The sequence below is a fragment of the Panthera pardus genome, unplaced genomic scaffold (assembly GCF_024362965.1).
Source record: "Panthera pardus isolate Hobbes unplaced genomic scaffold, ASM2436296v1 HiC_scaffold_13, whole genome shotgun sequence".
Classification (NCBI taxonomy): Eukaryota; Metazoa; Chordata; class Mammalia; order Carnivora; family Felidae; genus Panthera; species Panthera pardus.
This window is the reverse complement of record NW_026526688.1, coordinates 76,563,020-76,587,415: the sequence shown is the minus strand read 5'-3', so window position 1 is coordinate 76,587,415 and position 24,396 is coordinate 76,563,020. Positions and strand designations below refer to the sequence as shown.

General features: G+C 33.0%; 1 protein-coding gene across 6 annotated transcripts in view; it reads right to left on the bottom strand.

The window, feature by feature from the left end:
* The window catches only part of LRBA (LPS responsive beige-like anchor protein), a 781,419-nt gene that overhangs the window by 604,262 nt on the left and 152,761 nt on the right, over positions 1-24,396 (bottom strand). For all 6 annotated transcript variants that reach the window (XM_019441290.2, XM_019441289.2, XM_019441291.2 and 3 more), the window contains exons 18-22: positions 15,790-15,882; positions 14,406-14,514; positions 13,919-14,000; positions 11,122-11,245; positions 10,633-10,825 (exon numbers count right to left, since the gene is read on the bottom strand). In XM_019441290.2, coding sequence (XP_019296835.1) covers positions 10,633-10,825; positions 11,122-11,245; positions 13,919-14,000; positions 14,406-14,514; positions 15,790-15,882 — 601 coding nt within the window. The remainder of the gene's footprint in view (positions 1-10,632; positions 10,826-11,121; positions 11,246-13,918; positions 14,001-14,405; positions 14,515-15,789; positions 15,883-24,396) is intronic.

Sequence of the window (24,396 nt, the reverse complement as noted above, 5' to 3'; positions counted from 1 at the left end):
AGGATGCAATTTAAACAGATGCATGGGGCACCTGGGTGGCTCAGTCAGTTAAGCCTCTGACTCTTGATTTTGGCTCAGGTCATGATCTCGTGGTTCATGAGTTCGAGCCCTGCATCAGGCTCTGGATTGATAGTGCGGTGCCTGCTTGAGATTCTCTCTCTTTCTCTCTCTCTCTCTGTCCCTCCCCCACTCTCACTCACTCTCTCTCAAAATAAATAAACCAAGCTAACATAAAATAGGAGCACCTGGGTGGCTCAGTTGGTTGAGCATCCAACTTCTGCTAAGGTTATAGTCATGCATTTCATGAGTTCGAGCCCCATGTCATGCTCTGTGCTGACAGCTCAGAGCCTGGAGTCTGCTTCAGATTCTGTGTCTCCCTCTCTCTCTGCCCCTCCCCTGCTTGCACTCTGTCTTTCTCCCTCTCAAAAATAAACATTAAAAAAAAATTTTTAAATAATAAGTAAAATAAAACAAAACAGAAGCCTTCTAACCACTTAGTACTTTCTTAATCTCTATAAATATCATAGTAACACATGGAAACATTGTAGAATTTGAAAGAAACTTATTTAAAAGAATAAATATATTCTACCCTCAAACCTCCTTAAATTATGAAAATCTATCTAAAATAATAGCTGCTCCCTAGTTCTGCAACATGCTTAAAAATACATATTTAGTAATAAATATCAAGTTAAGTCCATTTTGGTAAGGATATGGTCCAGATATATTATTAAATACCTGTGGCAATAGCTGAGATATAGAGAATGCTTATTGTACAATGTTTTAAGCATTTGTCACATACTGACACACATAATCTTCAGAACAACCCTAAAAGACAAGTAGTATTATCCTCATTTATCTAGATAAAGATAGGAAGCACAGTGACATAAAATATCATACAGTTAATAACTTATTAATTTTTGTTTATAAAAAGTCATCTTGACCCATTTTAAGAACTGTTTAGACAGGTGCTCTCATAAAAACTAGAGTATAAATGGGTACAAATTTTTAGATGGTAATTTAGCAATATCCTTTAGAACCTCTTAATACATGTAAAGGCTCCTGGAATTATAGGAATTTACCCTACAAAATAGGAGATATTTATATAAAAGCAGGCCCAGCACTGTTCAAAGATAAGGAAAAGTTAAACTATGGTGTTAATGCAGTACATTGTAACACAAATCAATAGATTTTTAAAATATCACATCCACCAATTTTTCCAAATAAAATTTTGGAGAATGCCAAAAAAATGAAAACTACCTTATTTACTCAGTCTTCCTTCCTATAACTACAAGTGACCTGATAACATTCAGATGTTATAAAGCTCAGCTTTTGCACTTAACTTTACAGCTCCATAATATGATGTACTGTATATACCTAATAATACACAGCCACTGAAATTCATGTAAGTGTGAATAACTTTTACTCACTGATTATTTTAAGTCACAGACCCATCTTCATGGCAATATAGGCCTAGACAAAAGATAGTACCTAAAGTTTTGAGTTTGGGGTGCCTGGCTGGCTCAGTCGGTAGAGCAACCTATTCTTGATCCCAAGGTCTTGAGTTCAAGGCCCATGCTGGCCATGGGCCTACTTGAAAAGTAAAATCCATAAAAATAAGAGAAAGTTTGAGTTTTACTTGTTAAAGAAAAAGGATATTTTTTAACAGTTCTCGTAATTCAGGATATTTTAAATGCCTTAATTTAAATTTTAATTGAAGAGTAGAAGCAATCTAGCATACCAAGTGAAAACAGAATCAATTAATGCCTCAAGATAGTGTTAAATTTAAAGGATTTTAAAAAAGGAAAAGTGGGATGCCTGGTTGGCTCAGTCAACAGAGCGTGCGGCTCTTGATCTCAGAGTCATGAGTTCAGGCTCCACACTGGGCACAGAGCCACTTAATTAAAGAAAGCAAAACAAAGCAAAGCAAAGCAAAGAAAAGGAAAGGAAAAGGATCAACAATAACAACCTGGAAAATACCTAAGAAAATAATGGAATTACAAAGGTTACTCTTAACAGGTACATATTTGAAACCCTGAGACCAAAGTAACCAACACAGGGCAGTTACACTAGAAAACCCTATTACTGCTTATAAAATCTAGTTCAGCTGTTGGAGGAGAGAGATACAGTGACAAACAGCTTCCCTACTACAAAGGTGGCAGGAAATCTATCAAACTGGACAATAAAATTGCAATTGAGTTTCTTTGGCTTTTTATAGCAGCTGAATGTATCCTGATGTAACTCTGCAAAAGCTATACAATTCTGCAACATTAGTTTTTTACACACCAGTACTTTATCAAGATCCACGTTATAAATTTATGATATTGAGATTTTAAATGGCTGCACAAAGAAAAAATAAGCATCACTTCAGTATCACATGTATAAAAATGTAAAGCTTCAGAGTGAGTATTTTTAGAGAAAAAAATTTGGTCTCAATACTTCTGGCAGAATTTCTAACAACACACTACAAACTGTTCACCTACTTACTGAATCACTTCAGCTCCATCCTAAACTTTAGTAAATATTCATTTGAAGCACCTTAGAATGTCAGCTGTCCATTGCAAAGACAGATGTCAAGATATTAAAAGTCCAAAGTAATTAACATAGCAATATTCAAATAAATTACTTTGTAAAACCTTATGAGAAAAGATTTTCATTAATGAAAAATTTTCACATAGAGAAATAAAACTAAAGGACATTTATTAAGCTTTAAAGGTAAAAACCACAAGAACTAATGTATACTACAGTTTTAAATTTTTTTCCCCCTCACAGCATTAAGTAAAGGTTTAGCATTTATTTTTAAAAGTATACTTAAGCAGCAAACAGTAATAAGTCTAGTTTTACTCAGATAAAAATACTCTACAATTGACTTAATCAGCATTTATTCCATTTTGTAATTTTAATACTAAAACTTGACTCAAAGACTGGTTCTTGGCCCAAAACAGGCAAGACAGGCCTCTCCATAAAGTAACTATTTTCTTTGTAAAGGTTTTAATATCTGTTTAAAGCTGTAAGTCACTGGAGTAAAGAAAAACATAAGTTAAAACTGTATATGTAAACTATGTATAATATATAAACTATAAATACATATAAATAATAGTTGTATGTAATAGTTTTATAAGCTATAAATATATAACATATATAAACTATATATAATATACACATAAACTATAAATACATATACTTAAAATATACAAATCATACTTTTGGGTTTTTTTGTATAAGTGGAGTTTATACTTCTTCTTTCAACATTCTCTACACCATAACATATGCTCCCAGAATGACATAAAACGTTTTCATTAATTTTTAAAATGTATTAAGGGGTCTTAACTGGGGTCCATATTCAATTTATGTATAATTCCTCTATATCTGTGATACTTTCTAAAGAATATATTACATTAACAGCTTAGTGTAAAGGCAGGAAGGGAAGAATTTTATAAAGGTTAGTAAAAATAATTCTGTACACTCAGAGGGGCACTTGAAATACAGAATGCATAAGAAGGGATAACTTTAAAACACAGATTTCTGGGAACATCCCATGAGATTCAGATTAAGATTCTGGGGTGAAGTGCAGGAGACTATAATAAAATATACATCTCAAGTTACTCTGATGAGAGATTCCCAAATCAGACTGTGTGTGGTTATGGTACACATACTTTCAAGACAGCTGCTGCAGCTATTTCGTCAGTCACTGATAACAGAAGACTGAGATGCTAAGGCACATACAGGGTGCCCCGGTACCATGTGACAGCTAAACTAGACAGCCCAAACAATGATGGTGCGCATCTTCCTTCTTCCTGCAACAAATATTTAATGTGCAACTGCCACATTGCTCTATGCACAATTCTACAGGAGATATAAAGATGTATAAAATCTTTTGTCCCTACTCATCAGAGCTTACAAGGAACAACCAAAATAAGATGTAAGGGCTCATTTCTAACAAATAATATAGTAAGAGAGATATTATAGGATCACTCATAATTAAATGGCAAACATTTGCTGTATCACTCATTACTGCTCTTCTTCATGTACGTTACATATTCCCAAGCAAACCAACAACTCACCATGCTTTTTCCTCAGTAACACCACCTCTGTACCTCTGTTTATGTCAATTCTTCCACCAGTGATTTTCATCATTCCAGTCTTTACATGCCCAAATCCTATTTACCTTTCAACACTATCATCAAATGACATCTGTTCTACCAGTGTCTCAGATAGCCTCATGTGAGGCTGTCTACCCATTCACTGTGAGTATCTCTTCTATGGCATTTATTCCTTCCTGCCTTGTTTTTTAGTGTTTTACATATATATATATATATATATATATATATATATATATATATATATATATATAAAATATTATCTCCCATATTAGAAAGTAACTTTTTTTAGGATAAGATCTGTTCCTGATGCATCCTTCTATCTTTCATAGTAGCTAGAGGTACTCAAATACAAGAAGATAGGAAGAAAGGGAGTAGTGGAAAGGAAAAAAAGAGTTAAGGTAGAAATGGGAAGAAAAGCAGTACACAACTACTGTAAGACTTGGACACAGGTGATTGAAAACAAATGAGAGAGGGGCGCCTCAGTGGCTCAGTCAGTTATGCATTCGACTCTTGATTTCGGCTCAGGTCATGATCTCATGGTTCATGAGTTCAAGTCCCGCATCTGGCTCTACGCTGACGGCATGCAACCTGCTTGGGATTCTGCCTCTCCCTCTCTCTCTGCCCTTCCCCTGCTTGTGTGCTCTCTCTCTCTCAAAATGAATATAAACTTTAAAATATATTTTTTAAAAGAAAAAAGAAAATGAATGAGAGAGACCACAGAGTATGTAACCACTCAAGCAGAGACAAAACAAACACAGATTCACTGAGGACAGAACAGAGAGAAAGAGACATAGGCTGGGGGAAAGGAGAAGACAGAGGGTACAGAATGGAGGAAGGAATGTTGAAGAGAAGAACAGAGAGAGGGACAAGAAAGAGGAAAAGTGGCCAAAAGAAGAAAGAGAAACAAACAAAGGGGGAGAGAGTTAGCTAGGCAATGATAGATGGCAGCAGCAGGGACAGAAGGCAGCACAGATTGCACTAGATACCCACAGTACCTAATAGAGCAGAGGGGTGGAGAAGACTGAGTAGAGAGGACAGGTAGAGGGGGAGAGGAAGAGAAGCTGAGGGAGAAATGGGAATGGGAAAAGGAGGGAGACAGAGAGAGACTACTTAAGAGAAATACCAAGAGAAAATTAAGTGCTGTGAATTCACACAGAATGCACTATAAGTGATTGAGGGAGTTAAATCCTGAAAAATATGAAGGATATGGCTAATTACAAAGGAACACAAAGTTCATGCCATGAATAAACAAAAATGAAGCTTTTTAACAAAGAATGATATAACTTTTAAAAGTTAAAAAGTTAAGTGGAAGGTAAGGCAGGAAATCCTTTGTTCAAGAGGAAATGAAAGATTGAGTAGAAACTCTTGTTAAAAAAAAAACTTTGCCTTTTTATGAAAATTAAAACAAAGGGTTTGTGGAGGGAGTAACATTACGTAAGTTATTTTTAGCATAATAAACTTACAGGAAAATAATACCTAAGGCTACTGATCATTAGAAATATCCAGAGTAGAAATGATCTAGACATGTATAAAGAACTACAAACCACTAAAGGGAAGAAAAAAAAAATATTTTAACATAGGCAGAAAACAAAAGCTTGCAAAAATAAGAACTTTAAAGTGTCATGAGGGGCACCTGGGTGGCTCAACTGGTTGAGCGTCCAACTCTGGATTTCAGCTCAGGTCAGGATCTCATGGTTCACTGAATTCAAGCCCTGCATTGGGCTCTGTGCTGACAGCATGGAGCCTGTTTGGGATTCTCTCACTCTCTCTGTCTCTCTCTGCCCCTCCCCTGCTTGTGCATGCACACACGTGCACACTAGCTCGCTCTCTCTCTCTCTCTCAAAATAAACATTTAAATAAATAAATAAATAAAGTGTCATGGATTAGAGGGTGAAACATTACTTAGGATCTAGCAATTCTACTCCTACTTATATTTCCTAGAGCAGTGCTCTTTTCAAACTGAGGATAATTCACCTGGCAGATCACAGAATCAACCTACTGGGGCATCATTAGCATTTTTTAACAAAAAAGAAAACCTAAGAATACATCCCTATATACCAAAGTTTAGGAAGGGTAAATACTGTTTCCTGAAACCTCTGTTTCAGGTGTATGAGAGAAGGGTGCATGCATGTGAGTGTGTACATACATACATGGTCACTATAAATTTCCTACTGGGAGCCACAGTTATAAGAAGTATAAAACTGACAACTATAGTAAAACCGTTGCCTTTGAGCATCCTGACTTATTCATAGCAGTATAAATGAATGAACCAAAGCTGTATGTAACAATAAAAAATAATTCTAAAAACAAAAAGTTTGAGAAAAAATAAGGAATAGAAGCATCCACACAGTATGATGTCATTTTCATAAAATACAAAAATAGGGAAAATCAGATCATATATTATTTAGGAATATATTTTTCAACTTTTTAAAGAAGGAAATGATAAACACAAAATTCAAAATAGAGATTAGATTTAAGGTGGGGGTTGAAAAGGGAGAACCACATGGCATGTTCTTAAGTTGGGTAGTCACAATTCTATTATAACACTTCACAGCATACACACTACACAAATTATTGTAGATATAAGTAATTATTTTAAAAGTTGGGTTTATATCAAACATGAAGTGACTCAGGGTCTGAACTAGTGTGTTGGAAGTGAGAATTAAAACAAAGAGATGAATAGGAAGAATGACAGAGCTGTAACAAAGGAAAACAGTCACTGAGAATTTATCCTATTTTCTGTGATTTCTTTCATTTAACTTCTTATACATATCCACATTTACCATTTCTAGATTAGACACTGATAGTTAAAAAAAGTTTAGAAACTTGTCTGAGTTTACACAACCACAAAATACTATAAACCAGAATTCAAACCCAGAACTATCCTTCGTCCAAAGCCCATGTTCACTTCATTACATACACAAAGGGACTGGTAACTAAATATAAATGTTTAGTCAAAAATGTTCAGAAATTCAAAGATACTGGAGGTACTTCCTAGTTTAACCTCCTAATCCTGTACACAGGAAATTAAAAGACTATTGTCCTTAAATATTCTATGAATTCAGCAGTTCTCAAGCTCTTTCATCTCAGGATGCTTTACACTCTTAAAAGGTACTGTGGCTCCCCAAAACTTTTTATTTTTATGGGGTATATCTATTACTACTTATCATATTAAAAATTAAGACTAAGAAACCTTACAAATACACATTCCAAAATAACAATAAATCCATTATATGTTAGTGTAAATAACATAATGAGAAGATAATAATGAGAAGAGTGCTAGGATTTCACATTTTCGCAAATCTCTTTAAATTCTAGCTTAATAGATGTTGCACTCTAATATCTGTTTTTATATTCAATGTGTTGTATTATATACTGTTTTGATTTATGTATATAAAAAAATACACTTTCAAAAGACACATAGCTGGGAAAGGAGGACCTCACACATTTTCTGAAAAAGTCTCATAGGCTTGCAATGTCTTCAGGCTGTACTTTATGAATTACTGATCTAGGCACTTGGGTAGTTGTCAGTTAAGCGTTCGACTCTTGGTTTCAGCTCAGGCCATGATCTCATGGTTCATGAGTTTGAGCCCACATCGGGCTCCACACTGACAGCACGGAGCCTGCCTGGGATTCCCTCTCTCCTTCCTCTGCCCCTCCTCCACTCTGTCTCTCAAAATAAATAAACTTTAAAAAGTAATAAAAAGATTTGAAAAAAAGAATTACTGATCTAAAGTTTATATTCTTCTAGCCATTCTTCTTAAGGACGTGAACAAACAAAAGTATGTACAAAAGCACAGAATTAACATATAGTAATTTGAAATTTTGAAAAATCTAATTTAGGGGCGCCTGGGTGGCTCGGTCGGTTAAGCATCCGACTTCGGCTCAGGTCATGATCTCATGGTCCGTGAGTTCAAGCCCCGCGTCGGGCTCTGTGCTGACAGCTCAGAGCCTGGAGCCTGTTTCGGATTCTGTGTCTCCCTCTCTCTCTGCCCCTCCCCCGTTCATGCTCTGTTTCTCTCTGTCTCAAAAATAAATAAACGTCAAAAAAAAAATTAAAAAAAAAAAGAAAGAAAAATCTAATTTATACTGATACTCCCCTAACCTAGAATTCCCCTAGATCTGAAATCCAATCCAAATGTATGTAAGACCCAAACTCAATCCTGTTTTTCTCATTATCTTTTGTAAAGAGGAATACAATACTAGCAGAAAATTAGTCCAGACTGCAGCAGCCTACTACAATAGAAATCAAAAGATCTGGGCATCAGCACAAACTAAATTAATTTCAACAAGAGGTAGCAAATAGTTTCTGTAAAGTACCAGAAAGTAGATATTTTAGGCTTGGAAGCCATACAGTCTCTGTTGCAAATACTGAATACTTATAGCATGAAAGCAGCCACAGAAAATATAAAAATAGATGGAAGTGGCTGTGTTTGAATAAAACTTTATTTATAAAAACACGGGCAGAACCCCGTTTTAGACTAGTCAGCTCAAAAAATGTAGTGACTAAGAACATTTTTATAAAATCAAATCTTTTTCTTATTTATCACTGCATTATTCTCAAACATAAATTAGAGTGGTATCTTCCAATCTAAGATATCTTTGTAAATCCTTGTGATAATAACACACCCTCCTCTCACTGAGTAAGAAGAAAGCAGAATATATAACTCTTAGGTACTTTCAAATAACTAAAAGTTATTCAAGCACCTAAATAAGTACATTGAGGAACTGGCAATATATTCCACAAGAATGGCAAAATATTCCAGAATAATAAACTATGAGAGTAAAAAAAAAAAAATTTAAAGATATATCAAATTTACCATTTCTGTTCTTTATTCTTTCTAGTTAATTTATAATAATATAATTGTATGGTTATATTCCTTCTGAGTATAGAAAGAGTTCTTAAACCAGATACAAAATGCATAAACCATGAAAGAAACTAAATTTTACTGCATTAATATTTGAAATGTAAAATTTTCTCAGAAAATACAAACACAAAACTCTAAAACTTAAGTAAATAAATTGACAAAAGATATTCATAAATAATACAGTAATCAAAAGATTAAAACAAGAATATATTTTTTAAGTTCCCACAAAACAATAAGTAAATGTAAATTAAAATTATGGAGGTACAGCATTTAAAATTCATCAAATGTATGGGGTACCTGGGTGGCTCAGTCAATTAAGCTTCTGACTTTGGCTCAGGTCATGATCTCACGGTTTGTGAGTTCAAGCCCCACATCCGGCTCTGTGCTAACAGCTCAGAGCCTAGAGCCTGCTTCGGATTCTGTGTCTCCCTCTCTCTCTCTGCCCCTGCCCTGCTCACACTCTCTATCTCTCAAAAAGTGAATAATGTTAAAAAAAAATTTTTTAATTCACCAAATGTGCAAATTTTTAAAACTCCAGCCATACCAAGTGCTGAGGTGATGTGAATCAATGAGCACTTATACATCACTGGAGAGTATGTAAAGTGATATACCAATCTGGGGGAAAAAAATTGCATTATCTTCTAATGTTCAACATCTGCATCTTACAAGTAAACAGTTCCACTTCTAGGAATGTAGAGAGAGAAACTTACAAATATATACAAAATGTATCAAAAATGTTCATCAACTGGTAAATGGATAAAGCCATACCATGGAATACAACACAACTGAGAAAATGAACCCAACTACATGGGTCAATATGGATGAATCTCAAACAATGATAAGTAAAAACAGCCAGCTACAGAAAAATGCATTTAATGTGATATTCTTTATATTAAGTATAAACATGAAATATAAATTATTTACTGTTCAGATGTGTATGTGTTAAAATATACATAAGAAGGAAATAGAAATAATGAAAACACCCAAATTATAACCTTAATTATAAGGGGAAGGAGAGAGGGCATAACAATGATAGACAAAGAAAACTGGGATGGAGAATCCAATGTCATAAATACTGGTAGGTACATTATTCCTTATACATTTTTGTAGGTGTAGAATATTTCATTAAAAACATTTTAAACAAAAGCTATATAAAAATAACTTACACTGGCTTAAATTAAAAAAATAAAAATAAATAAAAGACTAGCAGATTCTCCCAAATCAATTTTTTAACTGACTGTAATGTGACCAAAGGACACATATTAGCCCAAGCTTTTCTAGTTAACTCAACCACCTTACATTACTAAAATACCTTCTCATCTTTGAATATACTGCGCCACCTTGTGTTCAAAAGCTTCAAACTACCCTAAAATTTAGAGAACCGTATCTGTGAAAATGGCTACTTGAAAATATAAGTTCCTTTATGCTATGCCATGAGGTTTCACTTTATTAAGCACAATAAAAATAACATTTGAAACCTCGTTTTGATTCTGAAGAAATTGGAAAATTTTTCTTCTTAGTGATTCCTTTTAGTTGTTCTTTCACTGTGCTTTCAGAGAATGTCTTTTTTCCTTGCTTTTAAGTACATAAAATTTTTAAATGAGTAAAACACAAAATTATAGACATTTATAACACTAAAATAAATTTTCATTAAAAAAACTTACCTTTGAATGTGTGATTGATAAGGTATCTACCCACACACGCCAGCCACCCCACTCATATTTGACTGCATGGTAAAGTAGGATTCTGAATATTGCATAAACCATTTCTGTTATCTTTTGCTCATCAGAATTCTTAGGATTGAAATAACAAAGAGAAAGCATCCATTCTTGCCATACAGAACACTGTAACAAGCTCCTGAAAATTATAAGAGGATACTGAATTACTAAAAAAAACTTTTTTTAATTTAAAAAATTAAAAAAAAAAACCCTCATCTCTAAGAATTCTAAAAAGTAAAAGTTCAAAACAAAATAAGCCAAAAAAAAAAAAAAAAAGCCACCTCCATCTATTAAAACAATTAAAGAAGGTGGTACTGAAATTGACTTTAAATATAAGGTACATTACTTATATACCCTTAATGAAAAAAGCATATGGAAAATTCATTGCACAGTATTTTTTAAAGCAATTTTTCTTAGATAAAATTCAAACCTTACCTTCTGTTTTCTCTACTGTTATTAAAAAGTTTAATCATATCAGAAAGAAAGGCTCTGCGAACTTCCATGCTTTCAGGACACTGGGGAGAATTTCGAAGTAGGGTTGCAATTACTTTTAGTATCTCTGTAAGACAATTCATAAATTAGTAAAAACCAAAACATTACAAAAAATTCATGATGGAAGATCATTAATATATTTCTCTAGCTTCCCTGACATAGATGTCTACTGAAAACATCCTTGTATTATAAAAAAAAATGATCACCTGCAGAAAAAAAATGACAATACATCTATTTAGAAAGCCTCCATGAATAAGGAATTTTTTATTTCATCATTAGAATGTATGAAAGTAAAGCCAAATTTTAAAATGTTATATTAAATAAAATTATGTTATCTATGAATTAAATAATAGTAAAACTAACAATTTTCCATAATTTCTGCCAATTAGTAAAGTTGATCTCAAACTCAAAAGCTGTAATCAAAATCTCAGAAAAAGTTCTCAGCTTTTCAACAAAATAGATGTTTTATGCACAAAGCTTTCCATTTATCATAGCAAATTTTAAAAGCTACTACAATTTTCCTCCATGATTTTAAAAGTGAAATTAGGGGGGCGCCTGGGTGGCTCAGTCGGTTTAGCGTCCGACTTCGGCTCAGGTCATGATCTCACGGTCTGTGAGTTCAAGCCCCGCGTCGGGCTCTGTGCTGACAGCTGAGAGCCTGGAGCCTGCTTCACATTCTGTGTCTCCCTCTCTCTCTGCCCCTTCCCTGCTCATGCTGTGTCTCTGTCTCAAAAATAAATAAACATTAAAAAAAAAATTTTTTTAAAGTGAAATTAGGTTAAAAAACAAATAAAATTAAAACCTATTCAACACCCCAAATACAAATGAAATTGCTACTGTAATGGTCTTAAAAATAACGCTGTCTAAATTTCTAGTATTTAGCTTTAAGGAAAAAAATTCTTTAAAATATATACTTAAATCCAGAACTATAAAGAAACAAAAACAGCTATAACCCTGAATTTAAAATTAAATAAATATATTAAGTTTTTACCCTATTACAATTCAGAACTTCTGAACTAGCCTTTTGCCAAGGTTTTTGGTGAGTGCAAAACAGCAAGTACGAAGATATTTTATCATACAATAAAAGACATTTGGGAAGTAATTTCTGAATTCTTCTAATGACAAATTGAAAAATTTCTCTGCCTGGAAAATGATTACAATGATGATAATAATCATAATAATAATTGTAATGACAATAATAGACACTTAATTTTGAGAATATACTATCATGAGGTACTATTTTAAGAAAACCCATATATAATGATAGCTAAATACTGATTTTATCCCCTTTTTAGAGATAAGAAAACTGAGGCACACAGAAATTAAGCAATTCACACAACTATTAAGAAACATAAACAATATAAAAACCTGGGCAGGTGATGCTTTTAAACACCATACTATAGTGTGTGCCTTTCTGAGATAGTATATTACATAGATCATACATTCTAAAATTCTTACTTCAATAAGTCATCTCTAGAATCATAAAATATAATTTATATTTATATGCATATACTCAAGATTTTCTCCTTTTCTTACTCTCTAAAATAATAACAGCAAGTCTCCCTGAAGGATGAGGAAAATTAAACTTCCCAGACATGTTTTTAAAACTAGTACTGAAACAGAGTATCATAAACACAACTCACCGCACAAAAGGTAATTAAATTTCTAAACTCTACAAGTCAGTTATTTCAATGTCAATAATCTTAAAAAGATGAAAAATGTACACTTTGTACAAGTGCTTAAAATTCTAAATATCAAAAGAAAAGACTGTTCAACAAGACTAAGTTCATAAACAATAAAAAAAAAGCAGATATTTTTCAATTCCAAACTTGGTATTCCTAACTTGACATTAATTTAAGATGAAAGCTACCTCCATGGTTCATGTAATTTGGCCTGACATCACTAAATGGTGCAATCAAAACTTTACTGAAAATCTGAACATACATTAAATCAGTATCTTACATACACAATTCTTCAAAACCTCTATATAAACATTTCCACATAACCTAAGGTTAATTAGATGTTATATTCAATATTAACCAAAAATAAAAGTAGCATTATATCATTCCCTATAATGAAACATTCTTTGAACACTATGTTCTCAACAATATCAACTTCAGGTTTTTCTCAGTGACTTTCTTTTTATTGGCAAAAAGTACTTTTTTTTTTTTTTTTTAATTTTATTTTTGAGAGAGAGAGAGCACGAGTGAGGAAGGAGCAGAGACAAGGAGAAGCAGGCTCCAGGCTCTGAGCTGTCAGCACAGAGCCTGATGCAGGGCTTAAACCCACAAATTTTAAGATCATGAACTGAGCTAAAGTCAGAAGGTCAATCTACTGAGCCACCCAGGCACCCCAAAAAGTACTTATTAAAAGTATAAAAAATAAGGGGAGAAATGTGGGAAAGTACTCAAAGGATACAAACTTCCAGTTATAAGCTGAGTAAGTTCTGGGTATCTAATGTACAACATGGTGACTACAATTAGTTAACAATCCAGTATTGTACAATGAGAAGTTACCAAACCAGCAGATCTTAAAAGTTCTCACCACACATACACACAAAAAATTCTAAAGATACTGTGATGGATGTGTTAACTAACCTTACTGTGGTAATCATTTCACAATATATACATATATCAAATTGTTTCATTAAGTTGTACACCTTAAACTTATACAATATTATATGTCAATTAAATGTCCATAAAAACAAAAACAAAAAAATAAAAGTATATAAAATACATACGAGGATTCTGTATCTTTACTGAAGAATCAGGATCTGGATGCTGTTTATGTATCACTTGAGTACAAATATGTTCTATAAGAATCTACAGAAGGAAAACAATAGATTAGCATAATCACTGTACCATTAATATAAATGAACATAAGTCAGCACTAATCAATGTTAAGTATACAGTCCAATGCTGTCATGCTAACCATCTTCTGTATTTTATAAAATAAATTATTTCAACATTGTAACTCTATTTTTACTTAATTACAAAACAAGACATCAAACAATCAATACAATGGAGGAAATACTTAACAGAGATGTCCATACTGTTTAATAATTAACAGATTAATAGATTTAAGATGCAGCTATATGTGCTTTATATAACTAATTTCAAAACTGTGTATCAAATCTAAATTACCTTATTTCATCTAGACATTAGCAACTAGCTTATAAAGTCATTCTCAAAATATGAAATAAGATTAAATTCTAAATATATTCTTACCTCAAACAAAACATTATACGTGGTCATTGTGATTAAATTTGTCTGAAGCATGAGTCTTTCTGCTAGCAATGAAAACAATCCATGTCCAAGCATGACTTCAGCTTTTCTTCTGTGATTTCATAAAAAGAAATAATCAAATGCAGAGTACTATTATCTACTATTTAGTATGCAAGTTGGATGAAGAAGATACAAAAATGTTTTTCACATTATCCACAAATTCCAGCTCAGTAACTCTCCCACTTTTCTTTAACCTAGAATTCATAAGGCCACAAAATCTTTAAGCAGAGAAATACAAACTACAATGTAAGCACAGCTGAAGTTTAAAAAATATATACACAAGACTGGCTATGTCACAGCACACGAAAAATCTTCAGAGCAATTGTTTATTAACTGGTTTCTACTCTCCATCAGCACTGAGATAAACTCTATTATGGATGAAATCTAAAGCCAAGTAAGTTGTTAAGTAGAAAAACAATGTGGAGAAAAAGGTAGAAAAAATGAAAGAAAATTAATACTGTGAAGATAAATACACCAAAATTAAACTTCCAAGCAAAAATTTAGAAACTAAAGTATCATAAACTTCAATTCTACCCTGAGATTCATCAAATTTTTTCTGCAAATGGCTGGATAGTAAATATTTTCGGCTTTGTGGACAAAATGGGCTCTGTAGCAACAACTCAATACTGCTGTCACAATCTGAAAACAGCCATATATAATAAGCCAATAAGTGATTGTGGCTGTGCCCCAACCAAACTTTATTTACAGGCAGCCAACTGGAAAAAAATACAAAAATTTCAGTTTTCAGTTATCCATATAACAGAACATACTATGACAACTATCTAGGTTAAAATATCAGCTTTATAGTACAGATAAAGCAAATGATCAACCCCCATGAAATGAAGTCTCCATGGTTTCTAAAATTCCATTTATACAAATGTACTCTTATAATGAATGAAGAACAAATGGAAAATTTATTTCATATAAAACTAACTACACTGGGGTGCTTGGGTGGCTCAGTCAGTTAAGCATCCAACTCTTGATATTGGCTTAGGTCATGATCTTCCAGGTGTGGGATTGAGCCCTGCATCAGGCTCCATGCTCAGCCTGGAGTCTGCTTGGGATTCTCTCTCTCCCTCTCTTTCTGCCCCTCCCCACTTGCACATGCAAAAAAAATAGATAAATATTTTTTAAAAACCTATATATTCCTGTTTCCATTTTATTTTTAATATATAGAAATGGGATTAAATTTACATAGATTTTATAAATAAAAATAAAGAGAAGAGGAACTAGAGAAATCACAGAACAAAAATACTATTCCAAAGATTTATAAAATAAAAAGTAATATACTACAACCCATTTTAGATTTCATGAACACTATACTCACTTTGGGGCCAGGTGTTTTAAAAAATAGCCCATTGCCTTGAGAGCTTGTACTCTGATTCCTTCACTTGTCGATGCCATAAGTTTATAGATAACACTGAAGGAATTAAAATTAAAAACAAATTACTAATATATTATTCAAAAGTAAAGATTTAAAATACATAGGTATACATTTATTTTTATATATTCATGATTATAAACCTAATTTCAAGATATGGGTGAATTTAATACAAATTCCTGACATTTAAAAACTTACGTTTCAACTATACTGTCTTCAAGAAACCCGCTTTATACATAATGACACATACAGACTAAAAGTAAATGGAGAAACCATAAACCATGCTAACACTAATAAAAAGAAAGCAAGAATAATTAACACTAATTTCAAAGAAAGCAGACTTTAAAGCAAGTTAAATTATCAGAGATAAGAAGGGCATTGCTTGATGATAAAGGGGGCCAATTCTCCAATAAGACATAATAGTCTATAACATGTATGTGCCTAACCATAGAGTATAAAACAATGTGGCATAAAAATTGATAATACTGCAAGAAGAATAATGGATGAATACACTATTATAATTGGAGACGTTAACATCGCTCTCAGAAACAGATCCAGCAGACAGAAAATCATTAAGGACATAATTGAACTCAACAATACCATCAATTGACTGGATTTAATTGACATTTATTGACTATTTCACCCAGTAACAGCAGAATACACATTTTTCTTAAGCTAACATGGAACATTCACCAAGTAGCTCACATTCAGGGCTATAAAACACATGTAAACAAATGCAAAGATCAGAAATGATATATTGTTTGTTCTCAGACCACAAGGAGATTAAACTAGAAATCATTAACAGAAAGATAGCTGCAAAATTCCAAAATACGTGGATATTAAACAAAATGTTAAAAAATAACATGTAGGTCAAAGAGGAAGTCTCAAGAAAATCTAAAAATATTTTAAACTAAATGAAAATGAAAACAGGTTATTAAAATCTGTGAAATCCAGCAAAAGCAGTCCTTACGAGGAAATTTATAGCAGTGAATTATTAGAAAAGAAGAAAAAACTTAACTCACTAATCAAGCTTCCACCCTAGAAAACTAAAAAAAGAAGAGAATACTCAATCCAAAGTAAGCAGGGGAAAATAAATAAGTATTAGAGTGGCAAACAAAAAAATTAAAAATAGTAAATCAATAGAGAAAATCAATGTAACCAAAAGCTGATTTGAAAAAGATCCATAAAGGAGATAAGCTTCTAGCCAGGTTAACAAATAAAAAAAACACAATTTACTATTTTCAGAAATGAAAGAAGGAACATCACTACAGATCCCATAAACATAAAACAAATAATAAAGGAACACTATGAACAATTCTATGCCCTTAAATTCTATAACCTAGATGAAAGAGACCAGTTCATTAAAAGAGATAATCTGCCAAAACACACCCAAGAATAATTGATGATCTACGATTTTACTAATATGTGGAATTTAAGAAACAAAACACATGAATATATGGAAAGGAGGAAAAGAGAGGAGAGAGGGAAACAAACCACAAGGGACTCTTAATGATAGAGAACAAACTGAGGGTTGCCTGAGGGAGAGGGGTGGGAGATAGACTAGATGGGTGATGGGTAGTAAGAAGGGCACTTGTGATGATCACTGGGTGTTGTACGTAAGTGATGAATCAATGAATTCTACTCCTGAAACAAATACTGCACTGTATAGTAATTAACTAAAATCTAAATTTTAAAAAAAGGGAAAAAAAGAATAATTGATGATCTAAATAGGCTTATAATGACTAAAGATAGTGAATCAATAAATAATAACCTACCAAAACAAAAGGGCCAGAACCAGACTGGTTTATTGGTAACTTCTACCAAAAATTGAGGAAGAAATTATACCAATTCTCTACAATTCCCTTCAAAGGACAGAAGCAGAAGAAATACCTCCTAAACCATTCTATGAGCCAGCATTACCCCATACCAAAATAAAAATAAAAATGAAAATAAACACATTACAAGAAAACTACAGACCAATAAGTCTCATTAACAAAAATGAGGGGCGCCTGGGTGGCTCACTGAGTTGAGCATCAGACTGTTGACTTCAGCTCAGGTCATGATCTCATGGCTCCTGAGTTCCAGCGAGCCCCACATGGGCTCTGCACTGCTAGCACATAGCCCACTTGGGATCCTCTTTCTCTCCCTTTCTGTCCCACCCTCACTTGCATGCTGTCTCTAAGTAAATAAACATTAAAAAAAAAAAGATGAAATAAAATTCTCAAGAAAATATTATCAAATAAATGCAAAAAAACATAAAAAGAATTATGTATCATGACAAATTTATCCCAGGGATGCAAGGACTGGTTCAAGATTTGCAAATCAAATGATATAATCTATCATGAAATCAATTAATCTGTAGATAAGAAAATTACTAGTATAAGTAGATATAGAAAAAAGCATTTGAGGGGCACCTGGGTGGCTCAGTCGGTTAAGCGTCCAACTTTGGCTCAGGTCATGATCTCACAGTTCACGAGTTCAAGCCCCACATCAGGCTCTGGGCTGACAGCACAGAGCCTGGAGCCCACTTCAAGTTCTGTGTCTCTTCCTCTCTCTCTACCCCTCCCCTGCCCCTGCTCACACTCTCTCTCTCTCTCTCAAAAATAAACAAACATTAAAAAAAAATTTTTAAAGCATTTGACATAATCCAACACCCATTCATGTTAAAAACTCTAAATAATCTAAGAATAGAGGAGAATTTTTCTCAACTTCATAAGGACTATCCACAAAAACCCTACAGCTAAGGTACCTAATAGCAAGAAAAATCAAGTCTTCCAAATAAGATCAGGTACAAGACACCACTCCTTTTCAGCCTTGTACAGGAAGTTCTTGCTAATGCAGTGAGGCAAGAAAAGGAAATAAATAGTATAGAGACCGTTAAGGAACACATAGAGCTGTCTTTGTTCAAAGAACATCTAGAATTGGCACACACACACACAAAAAAAACCTCCTATAACTAATAAGCAATTATACCAAGGTTGCAGAATACCGAGTTCATATACAAAAGTCAACTGCCTTACTATATTCCAATAATCAACAAGTGGAATAGGACACTAAAAACACAATACCATTTACAGTAGCACTCCCCAAAAATGAAATACTTAGGTATATACATCTAACAAAATATATACAAGATATGTATGAGAAAAACTATAAAACTGATGCATAAAACCAAAAAAAAGAGCTAAATAAATGGACAGAAAATCTATGTTCATTTACAGGAAGACTCAATATTCTCAATGTCTCAGTTCTCCCCAACTTGATCTATAGATTCAATACAATTTTAACCAAAACCTCAACAAGATATGTGGATATCAAGAAACTATTCTAAAGTTTATATGGAAAGGCAAAAGCCAGGGCAGCTAACACAATTACTGACGGAGATAAACAAAGTTGGAAAACCAATGTTATGTGATTTCAAGATTTATTATAAAACTGTGGAACCTGGGTGGCTCAGTAGGTTAAGTGTCTGACTTCAACCCAGATCATGATTTCACAGTTCATGAGTTCAAGCCCCACATCAGGCTCTCTGCTGCCAGCAAAGGGTCTGCTTCAGATCCTCTCTCTCTCTCTCTCTCTCTCTCCCTCCCTCCCTCCCTCCCTCCCTCCCCCCCACTCCTCCCCTGCTCTCTCTCTCTCTCTCAAAAATAAGTAAATGTTAAAAAAAAAGATTTATTATAAAGATATAGTAATCAAGACAGTATGGTATTGGCAAAAGGGAGAGCAAAGGTAGTACAATGGACCAAAGATACTCTTTTTGTTTAAAAAAAAAATTTTTTTAATGTGTATTTATTTTTGAGAGAGAGAGAGACACAGAATGCAAGCTGGGGAGGGGCAGAGACAGAGGGGCACACAGAATCTGAAGCAGGCTCCAGGTTCTGAGCTGTCAGCGCAAAGCCCAATTCGGGACTCAAACGCACGAACTGCAAGATCATTACCTGACCTGATGTCAGCCACCTAACCAACTGAGCCATCCAAGCGCCCCTCAAAGATACTCTTTCAAAACACGATGCTGGAACGTCCACATTCAAATAAATGAATCTAGACACAGACCTTACACCTTTCATAAAAATTAACTCAAAATGGACCTAAATGTAAAATGCAAAACTATAAAACTCCTAGGAGACAACGTAAGATAAAACCTAGATGACCTTGGGTATGGTGATACAAGATACAAAACCAAAGACACAATCCACAACAAAATAACTGATAAGCTGGACTTCATTAAAATTAAAAACTTCTGCTCTTCAAAAGACAATAGCAAGAGAATCAGAAGACAAGATAGACTGGGAGAAAATATATGTGAAACACACATCTGATAAAGGACTGGTATCCACAGTATACAAAGAACTCTTAAAACTCAACAATAAAAAAAAGGGAACAACCCTATTTAAAAACGGACCAAAGAACTTAACAGACCCTTACCAAAGAAGATATACAGATGGAAAATTAGCCTATGAAAAGATGCTCCACATTATATGTCATCAGAGAAATACAAATTAAAACAACGAGATACTACTACACACATCTATGAGAATGGACAAAACCCAGAACACCAACAACACCATGTATGTAGAGCAGTAAGAACTCGCATCCAATGCTGGTGGGGAAACAAAATGGTATGGCCACTTTGGAAGAGAGATTTTGGCAATTTCTTACAAAACTAAACATATTTTTACCATAGGATCCATCAATCATACTCCTCAGTATTTACCCAAAGGAGATGAAACCATGTCCATACCAAAATCTGCATATGCATATTTATAGCACCTGTATTCATGACTGGCAAAACTTATAAGCAACCAAGATGTCCTTCAGTACATGAATGGATGAATAAACTATGGATATCTCAACAATGGAATATTATTCAGCACTAAAAAGAAATGAGCTACCAAGCCATGAAAAGACATAGAGAAATCTTTTTTTGTTTTAAGATTCATTTTTTTTTAATTTTTGTTTGTTTTCTTATTTTATTTTATTTTTGAGAGAGAGAGAGAGTTTGAGTGAGTGAGGGGCAGAGAGGGACAGAGAGAATCCCACAAGGTCCAGAGAGAGAGAAAAAAAGAGAGAGTGCAGAGCCTGGAGGGGCTGGAAATGAACCACAATCATGACCTGAGCCAAAGTTGGATGCTTAACCAAATGAGCCAACCAGGTGCCCCAACATGGAGGAATCTTAAATGCACATTACTAAGTGAAAGAAGCCAATCTGAAAAGGCTGTATGATTCCAAACATATGATATTCTGGAAAAGGCAAAACTATGGAGATAGTAAAAAGGTCAGTGGGAGCCAAAGATTGGGGGTAGGTGTGGAAGGAATGAACAGGCAGAGCACAGAGGATTTTTAGAGCAATGAAAATACTCTGTATGATAACCAAATGACAGATACATGCCATTATACAGTTGTCCAAATCCACAGAATGTACAATACCAACAGTGAAGCATAATGTAAACTATGGACTTTGGATGATTATAATGTGTAAATGTAGGTTCACCAACTGTAAATTCTAATGGGTGTGTTGATAATAAGGAAGAGTATACATGTGTGGGGACAGGAGAGTATATGGGAAACCTCTATACGTCCCTCTAAATTTTACAACTCTTCCAAAAAAAAAGTCTTTGAGAAAAACTTGCTTATCTCTACTAGTTATTGTTCCTTTTAATGAAAACCAAAATATGAGAACAAATTAAAACATTTAGAAAATATGGTGATTTAATATACACCCATAAATATACTTATGCAAATTGTATAGCATAAAGCTGGTTCTGAGTCACTATTTTTTCCTCTACTGCAGGCTTAACAATGCCCTTTGGAAGTTACCACATTTAAGATCAATACAAAGAAAGCACTGTTTAGTGGTAACACATATTTAAATCCGTAAATAATTCTCACCGTGGAAAGCAAAGGAACAGGAAAATGAATGATAATGACAACAGGTAATGAATGATAATAAAAAATAAAAAGCAAAAGACTGAAACATAAATGAAATCTAAAACAAATTTCATAATCAATTCTCAAAATTTACATAATAATCTAAGTTTTTAAATAATCTCCGAGGGCATTCAGCCACCAGACCACTGATTTGAACATAAACAAAGTATAGAAAAATTTGAGTATTATACACAATTTGAGTAAAAAAAAAAAACATTCAATTAATTCATTATACCATTTCTTCCCTCATAAACATTTAGAAAAAAATCTGAAAAGTTTATGATTATTTTAAAATACTAAGATTTTCAACTATCCTCCTAGATAAAAATTTTAATGCTTAATAACTAAGTCTGAAATGGGGCACCTGGGTGGCTCAGTTAGTTAAGCATCCGACTTTGGCTCAGGTCATGATCTCACGGTTCGTGAGTTCAAGCCCCACATCAGGCTCTGTGCTGACAGCTCAGAACCTGGAGCCCGCTTTGGATTCTGTGTCTCCCTCTCTCTGCCCCTTCCCCGCTCACACTCTGATGTTTAATGTAAACATTAAAAAAATTTGTCTTCAATAACTAAGTCTGAAAAAACATAACTATGAACAAAAAGTAAAGACCTTGATCCTCTAGTAGCTGACAGAAATGAAATATGTGAAAAGAACTTTGTTTCCTATTAAAATATTAATTAAAAACATCTAGGCCCATAAACATTGTAATCTCATAAAATGAGGTATGTGAAACTGGTTATTTTTAATTCAAATTGTATTTAAAAAACTATAACATTCAATTACTGGGACAACACTATTATGTTTATAAAAGTTTTCCTTCTATGATTTAAATTAAGTAAATAAAAATTAAATTATTCGTAAAAGAAATATTAACATAAGCTTAATAGCAGTTTAAAAACCACAACACTCAAAGATATTTTAACACAGAATTAATCTATGAATGCTATAGCTTAACTTAAATAATCTTTGGTTAAAATTACAATGATTTCACCAGAAGATGAACTCTAGATCAAACTATAATTACTTTCAAATTTTTATTAGTATTAATCACATGAGAAGACCAAAATTAATAGAATAAGATCCATATACCTAATATTTATCCTAAAGTAATTTTTTAAGTGTTGAGTATTTTTCACTAAAGCAGAATCCAATTAGTTTATATATCTACTAAACATAACCACTAAACTTTGAAAAACCAAAGCGAGCATATTTTGCTTTCTGATCAAAGTTTAGTCCCTATTTAACACAAAAACCATTCTTCACATTAGAGCAGGAAAATCCTGTACCACTTCAATGACATTTATATATTTTTCTAACTATTAAAAAATTTATAAATATATATACATTTCTCTATTGGAAATAGAAACAAAAGTAGAAAAAGATAAAATTAATCCATAAGAAGCACTATTAAAATTGGGGAATGTTTTCATATAATCTATTTTACTCTGACCATACATATAATCATATAATAAAACACACACGGACATTATATATATAATGTATATATGCACACACATATATATCTTTTTTCTATATTGAAATGTACTATGGCATGTACACTATAGCAGTTTCAATGAAGAAAATATTCAGGTAATAGAAACACCAAAAAGAGTAATTTGAAAAGTAACAAATTATTTCAATCTGTTCACAGACATAAAAATAAATGATTAAAGCTCATGAGACTCAAAAATTAAAAATTTGATACTTAAAATTTAAACAGGGACTATGAAGTGACTGACACTGCATCAGAACACATAGGAAGAATATGTGTTGGAAATAACGTCTCAATGATGTGATGGTGAAAAAGAATTTATATTTAACAAATAAATGAGAAAGTTTATGTCATTTAATGGAAATTAAATTGCCACTTAAAATTTAGAAATGCTACTGACTTCTATTATGCAGTGTAGCATACCTGTATTATCTTGCATCAGGAAAGACTATCTTCCCTCCAATTTTTTCCATTTTTTTCAATTTGAGTCTATGTCACACTCCATTTGACTTTCAGTTAGTATGAAAGCTTCACTAAATATATCTGCGCCCTTTGCATGTTGGCCTTTAAAACTTACGGTAATATATTTTAGGCAGCAATGTGACCATAAACAGATAATGAAATTATATATCAATGCTCCATTTGAATTCTGTCTCTTTAAATCATGAAAGAAATTAAGAAAGAAGTTAAAAAAGAAAAAGCTCAAAAAAGAAGAACAGAAAGATGGAAAGAACAACAGACAGGCAGACAGACAGACAAAAAAGAGAAAGAAAATCTACAATTTACACAATCTCATACTGAATTTTGGACCTAAAAATTATTTCCACAGAACTCCAATTAGATTTAAAGGAACTACCTACTCATCATTCCCAAATTAATTCCATTTTCTATAACTAATATAAATATTCAATACATCTCTTTATTCAGTGTTTTTTAAAAGTAGTTGAACCACATATAGACAGGACTAATTATTCACATTTCCATATATTAGTCCAATTTACATATTTTTCAGTTGTTCACAATAAGTAAAAGACTGGGAAAGTACCAAAATTTAAAGCATACTATTTAAAAAAAAAAAAAAAAAAAAAAGCAAGAATGACTTCCATTAATGCCCACGTGGAAGTCAGCATGTCCC